General features: G+C 36.7%; 1 protein-coding gene across 16 annotated transcripts in view; it reads left to right on the top strand.

Annotated features, from left to right (window-relative positions):
• The first annotated feature begins 1,349 nt into the window (after positions 1 to 1,349).
• Positions 1,350 to 16,593, top strand: part of cdc42bpaa (CDC42 binding protein kinase alpha (DMPK-like) a) — an 86,590-nt gene continuing 71,346 nt past the window's right edge. For 12 of the 16 annotated variants that reach the window (XM_048191018.1, XM_048191012.1, XM_048191010.1 and 9 more), the window contains exon 1: positions 1,350 to 2,497. In XM_048191018.1, the coding sequence (XP_048046975.1) occupies positions 2,320 to 2,497 (178 nt within the window). In that variant the 5' untranslated portion in view covers positions 1,350 to 2,319. The remainder of the gene's footprint in view (positions 2,498 to 16,593) is intronic. The other 4 variants (XM_048191020.1, XM_048191013.1, XM_048191019.1 and 1 more) reach the window with 1 other exon arrangement.

Genomic DNA, 16,593 nt, shown 5'->3' with positions numbered 1-16,593 from the left:
GATACAATCATAAAAAATTAAAGTTTGAACACTTGTGACCCCAATCTGCCCCACCCCACTCACCTCCCTAAATTCTCTGGTTAAAGGGTTAGTTCACCCAAAAATGAAAATTCGGTCATTAATTACTCACGCTCATGTCGTTCCACACCCGTAAGAACTTCGTTCATCTTCGGAACACAAATTAAGATATTTTTGTTGAAATCCGATGGCTCAGTGAGGCCTCCATAGCCAGCAATGACATTTCCTTTCTCAAGATCCATTAATGTACTAAAAACATATTTAAATCGGTTCATGTGAGTACAGTGGTTCAATATTAATATTATAAAGCGACGAGAATATTTTTGGTGCACCAAAAAAACAAACAAAATAACAACATATATAGTAATGGCTGATTTCAAAACACTGCTTCATGAAGCTTCGGAGCATTATGAATGTTTTGTGTCGAATCAGCAGTTCGGAGTGCCAAAGTCACGTGATTTCAGCAGTTTGGCGGTTTGACACGTGATCCGAATCATGATTCGACACAAAAGATTCATAAAACTCCGAAGCTTAATAAAGCAGTATTTTGAAATCGGCCTTCACTATATAAGTCGTTATTTTGTTTTTTTGGGGCACCAAAAATATTCTCGTCACTTTATAATATTAATATTGAACCACTGTACTCACATGAACCGATTTAGATATGTTTTTAGTACATTAATGGATCTTGAGAGAGAGGAAATGTCATTGCTGGCTATGGAGGCCTCACTGAGCCATCGGATTCAACAAAAATATCTTAATTTGTGTTCCGAAGATTAACAAAGGTCTTACGGGTGTGGAACGGCATGAGGATGAGTAGGCTAATAAATTACATTATTTTCATTTTTGGGTGAACTAACCCTTTAAGCGAAACAGCTATAGACGTGTGTATTTATGTATTTCTGTATACTTGTGTATTTATGCATGTATAATTATGTTTTTGTTTATGTATACGTGTTTACATTTGTGTCTATATTTTATGTATTGTGAAAGTGTGTCCTTCTGTCTGTGTTTGTATATGCATGTGTTTATTTATGTAAATGTAAGTGTATTTATATTTATTTATATAGTATTTCTTTAGAGTGTCTGAGAGTTTGTATGTATTCAGTATCTATGTATGTGTGGCATGTGAATGTCTCCTTGTATGTAGGCTACTGTATGTTTATGTAAATGCATGTATATATGTTTATGTGCATGTAGGCTGTGTATGTTTATTTTGATATGTGTGTGTGTATCTGAATGTGCATGACTGTGTGTGTGTGTGTGTGTGTGTGTGTGTGTGAGAGAGAGAGAGAGAGACAGACAGACAGACAGAGAGAGAGAGAGAGAGAGAGAGAGAGAGAGAGAATCGCCATGTTTCTCCTCATCATTCCTGAAACACACTCAGCGGCGGCGGGCAGATGAGAGAGAATCACCCCGTCACCCCGCATCCACACCACCACCACCATTCTCCTCATCTTCACCCCATCACCATCATCTGACGGACTTCATCCTCCTGGCAGGACTTACTTTTTGAGGAAATATTCATGGGAAAGGGCTGAGGAAAACTTAAGTGACACTCAATCGGTGCCTTTGGAGAACTTCGCTAAACTCACTTTTTTGCGGATATAAACACAACTTATCCATCTTTTCCACACATGTAATGCCTTAATATCACATTTGGGGGGCGTGTCATGTTATTTCTGTTGGTTTTGAGAAGAATTCTCTTTGAGGACGAGCTAAAATCTGTTAGCCTGTTAGCCGAACGTCTTTATTAGCCGGATCATTAGCATCAGTTATTTTAACCCGTTAAAGTTGAACAAACTGGGGATATTTTAAACTTTATATACTTGACATGGTTTGACACTAGTATTTGTTAATATTAATACACGATTTTTGTATTTATATGAGAAAAAAAAACACTTAAGATACATTGTGTCGTGAGAATGTTGTTAGCTGGTTAGCTTGAGTAGCTACAGAAAAGGCACTTAAATATCTGTAAATTAATATTTACAAAACGCAAGATATAAATGACTGTTTTACACAGAAGGGCAAGGACTTTTTTTTTGATAAATGCTTAAATTGTCTTTTCCCATCTCATTTGCTGGTTTGTTTATTTTTCACTGAAAGATGTAGTGAGTAAGTTTTATTTGTGTATGAAATTAAAATTAGTTTTGAGTTTACTGCAGTTTTGTAACTGCATTTTACTGTGATGATGGGTGGGCTATTTTTATAGCTATTTACAGATCCCATCCAGAGAATATCTGCATCGATTTTAATAACATTACACTACATTTTTTGGACTGACATTCGTTCTGAACCATGTCTGGAGAAGTGCGTTTGAAAAAGCTGGAAAAACTGATCCTGGATGGTCCTGTTCAGTCTAATGGACAGTGTTTTAGTGTTGAAACTCTTCTGGATGTTCTCATCTCCCTTTATGATGAGTGCATTAATTCCCCACTCAGAAGAGAGAAGAACATTGCTGAGTTTTTGGATTGGGGTGAGTATGGTGCTTTAAGACATTTTTACACTTATTAAAATAAATGCATTTAATGCCCAGACCATTTTAAATCAATGCATTTCATGCCCAGGCCATTTTAAATCAATGCATTTCATGTTCAAACCCTCTTAAACCTAAGCATTTTATGTTTAAAGCATCTTAAGTCATTACATTTAGTGATTAAATCATATTATTGTAGTACCAAGCCTAAGTTCAGTAGATGTTTGGATTTCAAAGTCATCATAAAGAAGGATATTTCACTTAAGTTCATGCAACAAATGTCTTTAAGACACATTTGGCAGCACTGAATCATAGGTGTGTGTGTGTGTGTCCAGCCCTGGAAAAGTCAAGTAGCAACATGCTGTTGAATTCTGAGCCATCATACCAGCATGCTGAGCAGTATATCATGGAGCAAGGATAGAAATTAACCTCAGTAAGGGAGTACAAGTTATCGGACTTTGAATAAACAGTGTCACAAACGATTTTTATTTAAAAGTGCATGTGTTATTAAATGTCTTAAAGGGCTAGTTGAAAAGTTTTGAAAGAAAAATACTTTTGCTTGTGGCAAAGTGTTCTGACACTGAAGGATGTGCTATTCACTGTCATGGTGATTGATCAAACTGGTTCCCCATAGGAAAGACTATAGCTGGTGGGATTGTGCATGAATAAGGTAGAAAAAGTCCCCTGGGCCATAGGGTGTCATTCTCTTTATGAATAACACTGCTGACGTATGAAATATGAAATCTCCCTCTTTTGTGTTATACAAAGCATTTCACCAAGCATGGAATATGACAAGGACTTTGTGGTGGTAAAGCTGTAAATACATTAACTGAATTCAAGTAGACATTGCTGGGAAGTATTAAGTGGCCAGTCATGTGACTAAAATGTAGCTAAACTTATACAGTGTAATGGAAAAAGCAGTGTATTGTTTGAGTATGTTTAATCAGGGGCCTCATGACTTGGCTTAACTAATGAATATGACTTTAAACTTGTTAAATGTTTAAGTTGAGCAGGAAATGACTGGAGCGCTACATCACATTCCACCGTGAATGAACATAGTGTGCCATTTGTTTGTTTATTTTGTGGTGTGACTTGCAGCTACCCTGAATGACCTGAATTGTAAACATTCCTTCCATGGAAGCAGAAGGCATGATGCATGCAGTATAGACTGAACAAGTGCAGAAGAAAATAATAAAAGCACACAATAATACAAAGGATAGATCATATTGTTGGGGAACAGAAAACAATTGTGAATCTATACACTTGTAGACTTCTTAAGATGAGCATATATGCTATATTTTAGGCTAATGTTTTGCAATAAGACACTTGATTTCAGTTTGATTCATTTCTTGTCAGCCTCTTGCAAAATCATCGATGCTTTCCTTTTTTTTTTTGTTGTTGCATATACTCTTTAAGGCTTGGCTACTGCAGTGTTGCTGTAATGAAAGGAATATGCTCTTCAGGTAATTGACTTGTCCTGTAGTTTTAAAACTTCAGTTCAGCATTTTAAAAAGCTGTAAACAGCTCTCTCCGTTGCATTAGGCTAAAATGATCCTTACACCCCTTTAAGCCACAGGTTGGTGGAGACGATGCCAGGACAAGATTGAACTCGTGCCCAGATCATCAGCCAGATTTGTGTTATCTCTGCCAGGGTCCTGTGACGACCACATGCTTCAGATTGGATGCTTTAATTTTTATCTGACAGTTTTAGAGATGGTACATGTAACATCCATCATAACTGATGTCATGGTTTGATTTATAAAATCTAGAGGTGAAATACATTGATGCATTCATGTTGAAATGTTTCTTTTGGGGTTGTACAGTGTAGTTTGGTCCGATAATTAGGGGTGTAACAATATATCGTGTCACAATTTATCGCAATACAAAAATGCAATGTATTGTGTATAGTTCACCCAAAATGAAAATTACTGTGTGAGGAAAAAATTCAAGTTTACAGAGTTTTAGTGTCAGTTCTACATTGAACTATAAATAATGTTGAATATAATATATATAATAATGTAATGGGGGAATATTTGTGGGTCCTGAAAATGCAAAATGTATTTTTTAACCAGTAAAAAGTGGCCTACATTATTTTAAATATATAGTCAATGACAGAGTGCAAGCATATTTGTATTTTTCTGTATTTTCAGCTTCAGAATCATGAATATTTTTGTTTTGGTGTCACCATTGTCCTGTGCATTGAGTTATCAGCACCAAGTCCAAGCCTATTCATTTCCACCCCCAATGTAATACCAAATTTAGCATTTTAATCAACAATTTTTGTTAACCTTTTATCATATGCCTTGAAGTATCGCAATAATATCATATTGTGAGTTCAGTATCGTGATATGTATCGAATTGTGACATGAGGGTATCGTTACATCCCTACCAATAACTAAGGTTTTTGATTCAAACCAAAAGCTAAACCCATGAGCAAAATGGTAATCACAGGATATATAAATAAAATGTTTAAAAAAATAAAGCATTTTCATCATATTTTCAAGGTTTAATCAAACTTGTAGGGTCATTAAAAAAAATATCCCCTCCAGATAGGGCTGGGCGATTAATCGAAAAGTATTCGAAACCGAAATTCAGAACCTCTAACCGCACAATTTTCCCTTGTCGGTTATTTCGATTTTTACTCCTGTTAATACTTTCCCCTTAACCTGTTAGTGTTCCACTGTACCACCCGTGGTACAAATACCATTCAAAAGAGACCTTAGGAAGGGGTTAAAAACATACTACTGCGTGAGATGTACACTAACCTGCTGAAATGAAAACTTAATGAATATTTGAATGTACAATAGTTGACTGATTGATCGGTTTTGTAAACATACTACTACGTGTGTAGTCACGTGACTCCGCCCCATCCAGTCAGCAGCATGGAAGTAACACAGAGGCGAACTCAAACGCAGAGTCAACACCAGAAGTGAGATCACTTTCACTTGCGTCTTTACTAAACTTTGTCAGTTGTATGTGTTTTAAGGCTTGCCAGTTTGGACATTCAGGTGATTTTAGACCATCGGATGTGTATCATTATATTGAGCTACTGAGCTGATGCATTGTGGCACACAAATACTCATACTGTCAATGCTGTCCTGTGATTTATCACTAAAGTAGCTTAGAAACTCAACAGTTATTACTTTTAAGTCATCTACTTTTGAAGTAACTACTTACAGCCCACAGCTTCACAATTAATAGATAGACTCTATGACTAATTCACACATGCAATCGCTCTCTTTAATGCATTCAAATAAATGAAGGCTACTGGTACTGTGCTCATTTCTCTGATTTACAACGAGCAGAAATCTATAAGAAATGTTATAGATAAAATAACTGCTGAAAGTGAGCTGTTATGTCGGAGCACTCTTTCATTATTAGGAAAAAATATCCCACCTTTAATAGTCAAGCATATTTAATAGACACACTATATTATAGATCTATGACAGACTGTTTGAATTAGAAAAAGTAGGCATTGATATTGTGTGCCTCCAATATCTGCTCTTATCAGGTGATGAATTTTTTTCTTATTTTATAAAACTGCTAATTCTTTAGGCATATTCATATGGTCACAGTTCACATATCATGCATCTTTAAAAAAATAAGTGTGGCAAATTGAGTCTGTTTACATGCGCAATCTGATCAGCAGAGCTAGATTTGCTTGCTTTCCAACCCGTGTCCTGCACGTCTTTGACATTTTGACATCAAAAGAGTTTTCTTGCATTTTCTGTTCATTGATGTGCATGTGTTAACCCCTTTTTATAATTAGCCAATTTTTGACAGTTAACATTTCTTTGTGCTTTTAAATGCATTCATTGAATAATTAGTAATTAGTGTGCCAATTTCATAGTCTTTCTGCTTTCTGTGCTGATCTGAATGAGGCCTGAAAACTTTTATTTTAAGGCAAATGTAGGAATGTGCAAGTCACAGATGCTGTTCAGGCCATGCTGTTCAGGCCCAGCTGTTTGAAAGAAAAGGCTGACTCGGTGGACGGTGACTAACAACTACCCTCTGGTATTTGAAGAAGTCCCCTTGTGTAGTGAGTTCCCCCGGACAGCTGGTTTAAATAGACAACCCAGGCGGTTTTATGTGACTATCCTGTCACAACCCCAACATCTTCTACTTTTCCAGTGTTCTAGCTTTCATACCGTCTAAGTTTATTTATGGAGGTTGGGTTTGCTGTCAGGTAAAACCGGTCTCATATTTTAGGATTAGATTTGTATTAACTTTGGGAGGTTTCTCGTATTCAAAGTTTGAATCCTCCTCATCACAAGCTTTTCCTTTATATTTAGTCCTCATTTGTATCTGCATTATGGCAAGTCAACTCTTGCTTAGTCACTGTGATTGGCAAGACCAATATGATTTTTAGGGATGGGTATAATCTTGTTGTCTGTCCTGAACAGATTGGGTTTAGGACCAGACTTGTTCCTCCATTGTTATTGGCTTTCTCACAGATGAAAACAAGGGCCAGTGCGTAAACACTATCGGATGTTTTTTACAGTTTTAAAAGTTTAATAACATGACTGATCTTCAGAGTATCAGACTAGCTTATGTTTGCAGATCATGTTGTTTTTGTCTTTCTTGACACATAATATTATAGTTTTGTGAATTTGAGATTAATCACAATAGTAAAAGATTAACACCCTTAATTCTTCTGATTTTAAGGTTGCATTACATATATCACCATTTGCAGGTTGTTTTGACTGAAAATGTCAGCTTTTTATATTTGTTTATTGATTTCAGATTTTCAATCACTGTTTTTAATTTTTTTTTGGTTTAAGTTCTTAAATTCGATTGATAAAATTGGTCTGAAATGAATAGTTTTTGTTTCCTTTTTGGTATATGAAATAACCCTGTCACATTAAACGAAAGCTGACAATTTATTTTATGACCAGTGTTTGAATTATGCAGACATTTCACAGCGAAAAAGCTCTTGATGTTGGAGTCGAGAAGAGCAGGTTTGAACACGGCACGCGTTCACAAGTATATCTGTGAGTCTTTCTGCAGTCTGGCTTTACGCGCTTCTTTCCCTCTATGGAAATCGTGTTTTAATGATCCTGCCAGTGTCTTTGCCTTTATATGGTCTCCTAATGCTGGTCTCTTGGGTATTGCAGGAGATAGATGGTGTGGTTCACTTGATTTGCAGCTTTGTGTCCCCTTACGCTGGAGACTGTGACAGTGATATATACACAATGAGCTTTCTGCATTCAGATCTTTAAAGAACACCGACCCGAGCATGCTGCAGTTGTTTTGAACACTTTAGAAACAGTGTAGGTTCTTCTTAGGAAGGCTTGACCTTTAAACTGTCCTTCATAAATGGACTTTATACACTTTCCCTGGTTGATGTGTATTAGAGGCCATGATGGCAGTTCCAGGTGGTCTGTTTTCCATCTGTTTCTAATGCCCTGTAAAAATGATCCCTGACACAGTTGTAACATTTGATATTCACAGCATTGTTTATGTTTACATGGAATCTTGCTCATATCCCACAAAGCTGTGTGTAGATTTCATATCAACAAATCAGTCACCTGACATTTTGGCTAATGGAACTTGTTCTTTGTAGCTTGAAATGTTTGGCCTTGAGGTGTGTTCACTGTGTGAAGCAAGAAATGATATATCCCATGCTATATATCTTCCATGCTAAGTAGTTGTGTGTTGATAGACCAATATAGCGCTTGATATTCAGCAGATTTTTGGCTCTGACTGATAAATCTGATAACTTTTGGTGATTTAAATACTAGAGGTTGACTGATTTTACTGCTAATGATTATGAACTAACTAGGTTGGACTAACATGCTGGCCGATAACCAATTAATCAACCGATAGTTTTTAAAATGGATACTGAACAGTGCTTCCCACTGGTTTGAAATATACTTGCGGTAGTAGCCAGGGTAAAAATCGTCCTATTACCCATGGCACAAAAATGGTCTACTACATGTGACAAAAAAACAAATAATGTGTGATTTTTAACAATATTTTTATTTATTGAAATTCATTTTAATTAGACAGGCTACTATTACATTTAATTACATACTAATATTATGCATTATTATGGCTAGTAAATTATGCAAAATTACAGCATTTAAATGGTAGAGTTCTCCTTGCTTTGTCATATAGTGTCACTCTCAGCGAATGGGACGCAGATTTGACTAATACTAGTAAAATCTATATATTGAATAATGTCAAATAATGTTTTCAGTTTTTTCTTTCTGTGGGGGAGCATCCCAGCCAGAGACTACAATAATTACTATGAATTAAATGGAAATCAAATTAAATTGTGTATCCAAAATACCAATAATGAAGAAGAAGAAGAAGAAGAAGAAGAAAAAAACTTAGCGTATGAGTTTTAATTATAAACGAACCCGAAATACACAGGGACTCTTATTTTGAAATGTCTGTGCTATTGTGGCCTGATTCTTCAGATGAGAGAGAAAATATGCATTCTTACAAATGACTCTAAAACATATTATATAAAGTAGACATTGTCATAATTCATCAACTCGAGTTCATTAGCAATCGCTTGGCATAAATGTGCGCTATTCATTGCATGGGAATCACTTTGAAGCAGTTTGAAGCGCTGCCTTTATGAAATATCCACTGTGTCTCTGTAGCGCATGTGGGAATGTCAGCGGGAGTAAACAGTTCTCGTGCACACAGAACGAGTAGGTAAGAAACGCGTAGGACGAGGGGAGATTTTCCACTAGTTATTCAATCACGGATGGTTTCATTATCTCGGGTGGATAAAAAAGTATAAAGGATAAAAATAATAAAAGCAAAAATGTGTTGATTAAATGCTGTTAATATACCTGGGCGGCCCGCCCAAGTAAAGTCTATGTGTGGGAAGCACTGCTGAATGAAAACAAACATAACACATATAAATTGGTGCTGAACTTTAATACAAAAAAAAAAAAAATCACTGAACCATGAAAATGTACTGTACTTTTTAAATATAAATATTAATATATTAATCATACCTTGTTCATTCATGTTAGTTCATAATGTTAAGAGATATAGCTTTAAATTTTAAAAATTCTTGAGGAAATGTCGATATAAAGAAATGAACAATATTAACCTTAGTTAATGTTACAAATGGACTCTAAACGTGCCGATAAACGGTAATGTATCATGATAATGAACATGCATGATATTGTTAACGTGGCCACTTTAAAATACTGAGAATAATTATTTATTATGAATTATTCAGATTTTTAGAATGCTGAATGCATTTTAAGAATACCTTTCAATCAACTAGATAAAATGTACAATAGGCATGTGCATTCTGATGTAAACCTCAAAAACACAGATGAGAAGCACATGATCTTTTTCACTGTAATTGTCACTAGTAAATTGTTGCATTGCAATTGTGATGCTAAATTACTTGCTCAAATGCATGATAATTCATTGATCAGCCCTTGTGAGGTTAAACCAACAACAAACCCAGATCTTTAACCACTACGCCATATCAGCCATAAACAATTGTTGCTTTCTGTCATTTTACAGTGTGTTATGTCTTTAGAATCTCTTTAGTACAGAAATTATACACTCTTGCCAAAGGTATGACACTAAAGACACATCCTAGTCAGGTGATTTCAACAGGGACGTGGAATCTGGATTTGCGTGTTTGACGAGAGAGGTCAGATTTACCATATTTTCTTATCTTATTTTTGTTGTTTCCATAGAAGTGAGGCCAGCACCATTACTGAAGGATGTCTAACAGGAATATAAGCAAATCACTTTGATTGAAATTTACTTGACCATTTTCCAGCTTCTCTCACACCCATAGAATTAAAACAAGCTGCTTTAAGATAGACTTCTATATGTAAATGGCCACTGTTATGATTGGATAACCTCTTAAAGGGTTAGTTCACCCAAAAATGAAAATTTTCTCAGTAATTACTCACCCTTCTCTCATTAATGACATCACTGTTTTCTCCAGAGCTGTTGTATAGATAAATAAACTAAATTAATAACTAATGATTTTAACATTGGAATGAATCAGTACTGAACTTACTTAAGCTGGACAATGACACCATTTTCTTCTAGAGCTGCTGTACAGACAAAATTATGTTCCCTCTATCACTGTAAAGCTGCCTTGACACAATCTGCATTGTAAAAAGCGCTATATAAATAAAGGTGCCTTGACTTGACTTGACCCTTGTCGTTACAAGTCCGTAAGACCTTTGTTTATCTTTGGAACACAAATGAAGATCTTTTTGATAAGGATCTGAGAGCTTTCTGTCCCTCAATAGATAGCTACGCAATTGGTTTAATCCAAATTTTCGCTTTTTATGATGAACAGATTTAATTTAGGCTTTTACTCACATATAAACATCGATCGGCGAACGTAAATAGAAGCGCAACTGAACCTGAATGACACATGACAACGCGTGCTATGATGCAATGTGCTATGTAACACATGAGAATAAACCTTATTGGTTCTCACATGCCTCAAGCAAACATGCTCGAGCTTCTGTTTATCACAACCGATGTGCGAGTTGATGAATGTTTACATGTGAATATAAGCCTAAATTCAATCTGTTCATCATGTAAAGCAATCGTGTCTCTTCAGAAAATTTGTACTAAACTGCTCAATACATATGGATTGGTTTTACAATCTATATATGAACTTTTTAACGTGTCAAAGTTTCAGTTAAGTAGCTGTGTATGGAAGGAAAGAAAGATTTCATCAGATTTCATCAAAAACATCTTAATTTGCATTCCAAAGATGAACAAATCTTAGGGGCTTGGAATGACATGAGGGTGAGTAATTAATGACAGAATTTGCACTTTTGGGTGAATTCAATCCTTTATATATTAAAAATGAGTAACAGCTACTTTGTTGCCTACTGAATAGGTGCTGATGTGTAAATGTGTCTGAATGAGCAACTTAGTTCACTTTAATGGTCTGGATGCACTGTTTATATGGTATTTGGTAGGGGTGGAACAAAAAACGATAGGGCAATATATAGTTGTCCTTCTCTGTGCGATATGAGAATCGATATAGATATTTTAATTAAAGGTGCCCTAGAATTAAAAATTGAATTTATCTTGGCATAGTTAGAGTTCAGTACATGGAAATGACATACAGTGAGTCTCAAACTCCGTTGTTTCCTGCTTCTTATATAAATCTCATTTGTTTAAAAGACCTCCGAAGAACAGGCGAATCTCAACATAACACCGACTGTTACGTAACAGTCGGGATCATTAATATGCACGCCCCCAGTGTTTGCATATGCCAGCTCATGTTCAAGCATTAGACAAGGGCAGCCAGTATTAACGTCTGGATCTGTGCACAGCTGAATCATCAGACTAGGTAAGCAAGCAAGGACAACAGCGAAAAATGGCAGATGGAGCAATAATAACTGACATGATCCATGATATCATGATATTTTTAGTGATATTTGTTAGGGATGTCCAGATCCGATCACGTGATCGGAAATCGGGCCCGATCACGTGGTTTCAGACTCGATCGGAATCGGACGTTACCTCCCGATCAGGACTCGGATATATATGTATTAGGGCGTGCAACGGTTCTCAGTAAAAAATCGAACCGTACGGTTCTCCACTTACGGTTAGGTACGCACTTGCACCGCGGTCCATCCCGAATGACGACGCATCTATTGGTTAATATGGTTTGTTTAAAATAGCAACGTGGAAAACAGACAGACAGAGTTCAAATAATGTATGTTTCAGTCGATGGATGCGCAAAACGTTACAACAACGATAATCAGAAAGCGTGGACAAAACAGTCACTCTTTGTAAACTGTTAACTGCAGTGCCGTCTGCTCTAATGTCCTGTCATTTACGCCGTCATCACCCGGGTGTTGATAGCGCGAGCGCAGGTGAGACCTGAACAGCACACGTTGCTGTCTGTGTTTAAACTAACTCATTTAAGCCTTGCTGATTTAAACCGTCAAGAACAAGATGCGAAAGAGAACTCGCACGCGCTGTGAGAAGATTTGTGTGTGCGCTCATCCGAAGCGCGCACACGCTTATTTCAGTCAGCGCGCAAATACTGAGTTCTCTTTCAAGTCTTGCGCTTCAGCGGACAAATTCATACAAAAATTATGTCAACATGCCCGTCTTAGCGAGTATCCTAGCAAACATAGTCGGTTATGTCTTAAGTGAACGTATATTAGTCGAGAAAGACAGCGCATGTGTAACAGTATATGTACTGGATCGTGCATGTCTTCTAGGGAAACAAAAACTATTCCTGCTGCCTGTTTTTAATGTTAAATCAAACAACAAATAACAAAGAAATCACTCACTGCTCTTGACTGAATAGTTTTGTAACTTCAATAATGATTAATCTTTATTTATTTTATACAGTAAAGATAATATGCAGTGATATTTTATATTTGATTACTTTATCCATTTTCTGTACGTGAAAACGATTGTTAGATTCCTGAAAAACCTGAAAAGCACTGTTCCTGGATCTGTTTTTTTCGCTCTTCTTTATTCTTTTTCATGTATTATAGAAGTATCGGATCGGGACTCGGTATCGGTAGATACTCAAAATCAAATGACTCGGACTCGGACTCAAGGGCAAAAAAACGTGATCGGGACATCCCTAATATTTGTAAATTGTCTTTTTAAATGTTTCGTTAGCATGTTGCTAATGTACTGTTAAATGTGGTTAAAGTTACCATCGTTTCTTACTGTATTCACAGAGACAAGACTGTCGGTATTTTCATTTTTTTAAACTCTTGCAGTCTGTATAATTCATAAACACAACTTCATTCTTTATAAATCTCTCCAACAGTGTGTAATGTTAGCTTTAGCCATGGAGCATAGCCTCAAACTCATTCAGAATCAAATGTAAACATCCAAATAAATACCATACTTATGCGATTAGACATGCTGCATGATGAACACTTTGTAAAGATTCATTTTGAGGGTTATATTAGCTGTGTGAACTTTGTTTATGCACTGTTTAAGGCAAGCGCGAGCTCCGTGGGCGGGGAGCGTGAGCATTTAAAGGGTCCGCAGCCTAAATCGCCTCATATTTAATGATGCCCCAAAATAGGCAGTTAAAAAAATTAATAAAAAAAAATATATGGGGTATTTTGAGCTGAAACTTCACAGACACATTGAGGGGACACCTTAGACTTATATTACATCTTTTAAAAAGACGTTCTACGGCACCTTTAATAAAATAAGGTGCTCTAAATAGATTTCCCTGCTCCCAGCGTTTAAAAACGCACAGAAAACGCAGCCGCACAGTTTTTACCTTCTTTCCAAAGCGTTCGTGAGCTTGCGCTTATGTGGTGTATGCCCTTGCTAAGCAATCATGAACCATGTTCTCTATGAAGACGAAGAAGTATAGCAAAGGATAAACAGGTTTCCAGCCACTGTGTTAGCTCTTCTGCTGTATATATTTATGGAGTTTTTTATAACTAAAAAACCCACTCCTGAACAGCTATGATCAGCGTGGACGACGGAACAAAACCTTGTCGGAGCCGCAATGTGCCGCAGACGTGTGCAGTGTGTGCGCGCTTGCCGTGTGTCTACTACATTTGAAATAATGAACTTGAGCGTGAAAAAGACGTGCCCTGTGAACTGTGAATGTTGAACTGTGAATTGTTTTCATTCATGTCATGTGCGGGGCTCCATATTTCAGCTCTTTATGAGACGAGAGGAAAGGTTGAGAAAGCACTCCAGGTTAATTTTGAAATTTACCAGGTTTATGTAAAACAAGTTGATAATGCAGATAAATGTTTTGGTTTACACACAAAGAAAAGTTTAAGCTTTTAATAAATACAAGAATAAAAGGTTTCATTTACTTAAAATTTTTAAATTCAATTTACCTAACTTTTTGTGCTGTTTTCTATGTTTGGACTTAAAAAAAGAGCGAAAACCTGCACTTAACCTTTTCACAGGCTTTTGGTTTCATATCGTGAAGTATTATTATAGGACTGTATAGCAATGTATCGATTATCACAGAATTGCTGTATCATGGTATTATCGTGTATCGTTATTGTGAGCCATGTATCTTGTATCGTATTGTGAGGTACCCTGTGATTCCCACCCCCAGTATTGGGTGGTTATTTTAAATGAGAATAAGCAATATTTTTTCCATTTTAGGGTGAACTGTTTCTTTAAAAAAACAAGTGTGCTTATATCAGAACTTTTTCAGTATTTGGTTTCAGCTAACTACATCAGTTTTTTATTATGCAGGGTTAACTGAACAGCACAAGGCTCAATGTCTGTATAAGAGACACTATTTAATGCAGTCCAAGTGAAAAGAGATCTGTCTTTGTGTCTGATCTCTAGTGCTGGCAGTCTTGAGCTCAATGTGACTTTCATTGACCAATACAGAGTTCATTCATAAGCTGCGCACAGTGTTGTAGCTGTATGGTCAGTGGCGGGACGAGCAATGACAGACATAGTGGATGTGTGGTGTTGTCAGGCCTCAAAGAGGTGTTTATTAACATAAAAATAAGTATAAAATGTCCATGGGGATAAACGTGTCTAAAATAAACAGGATCTGGTGTCCTCATTGTGCTGGGGCACATGCAGGAAAGGCAGTGATCGGATGGGTTGGTCCAGGTAAAGGGGATGGGGTCTCGGTGGTCGCACGGGCTTCCCTCCTTGGTCTGGAGCGTGAGAGGCGGTGGCTTCTCCAGCGGCTTGAGGGGCAAGGTGGCCCGGCCATTCTCAGCCTGACGGCGGCAACACGTGTGTCCCTACATGGGCATACGGGTCTGGCGACTGGCATATGGGTCTGCCAGTCCCGGTTGTTACAGCGCCCCTCTTCTCTTTAACACCCACTTCAGTTGGGAACCGGGCGAAAAGGTGGCGGTGGTAATAAGTGGGAGGCAGCTGTTTCGTCACAGGTCTTCAATAGAAAGTAGCAGCCTTTCTACTAGGGATGTAACGATGCATCTGGAACCGGTTGAAAATCGGTTAAAATATGTGACGATTCAAGTCGGTTGAGATGCTAAATGAATCGCGATACATTTGGGGGCGGGGGGTTATATGAATGTATAGCTGAGGAGAACTGACTGTGTTCAGAAAAGTTTAGATGGTATTTCTTTTCATCTTACTTCCATACAATGGCTTTTAAAATAGTTTTAGCGCACAGCGCTGTTTGTTTAGAGCGGTAACCATGGAAGCGCTGTATTGCCGCTGTTCCATAAGCGCCACCTGCTGTCAGACAGTGAATTTGCGTTCTCATGCAGCCCTTCTGCTCTTATGAAGTTTTATGTAGCATAATTTCACAAAGCTAAAGTCTGAACATTCTGTTTTTGCTTCAGATGTTAAAAATGATACAATCTAATTTAAATTAAAAACTGCTCAAACAGCATCTTTGTTGGGATTGTGATTAAAATGCAGTGGTTGCCTCTAATTTTAAATGGCTACAGATAGTTCAGCCTGTAATAGAGCAAATAAACGTTTGTTCATGTACTCATATGAAGAGATTTCTTTTATTTGTATTATTTATTTATTTGATTTAGGATTTGTTTTAAAATTTCAATTTAGTTGTTATAAAGATATTTCAATTTCACAAAGAAACATACAGCATTTTGTCTGAGAAATAATAAAAAGACACTTTCTCATTTAAATCTCATTTTGTTAAAAAAATCGTGAGAAAATCGATCGTGAAACCAGTATCGTGAATCGATGAATCGTGAGTTGAGTGAATCTTACATCCCTACTTTCTACAACTTATCATACAATTATTTGTAGTTTACCTGTCACAGTTTGAGAAAATTTATGGACTCAAATAAATTTATTTTTTTTTTAAAAAGTGGTTTTTCCATGCAAAACCTACTGCCACAATGCAAAGGTGTTTTGGGTGGATTTAGGATATTCTGGGTGGTTGCCAGGATATTCTGAGATGTTCTGGATGATTGCTAGGTGATTGCTTAGTTACTAGTCCAAGTCAAAAAGCTCACCGCAATTCTTTTTGAAATTCTAGTCCTGCATAGACTGGTTACTAGGGTTAAGAAAAACAATGAAATTAAGAAGAACCAGTGTTAATTTAACACATTTTAACAGCTCTTAACAATTGGGCTTAAATGTATCAAATTCAAAAGTGTTAATTGCCCTCCTTGGCTAATTGAGTGAGTGCATCCTCTTCACAACTTTTAATA

Source organism: Megalobrama amblycephala, linkage group LG5 (genome assembly GCF_018812025.1).
Source record: "Megalobrama amblycephala isolate DHTTF-2021 linkage group LG5, ASM1881202v1, whole genome shotgun sequence".
NCBI classification, from domain to species: Eukaryota; Metazoa; Chordata; class Actinopteri; order Cypriniformes; family Xenocyprididae; genus Megalobrama; species Megalobrama amblycephala.
Note: the sequence above shows the minus strand (reverse complement) of the source record. Positions and strands in the feature narration are given on the sequence as shown.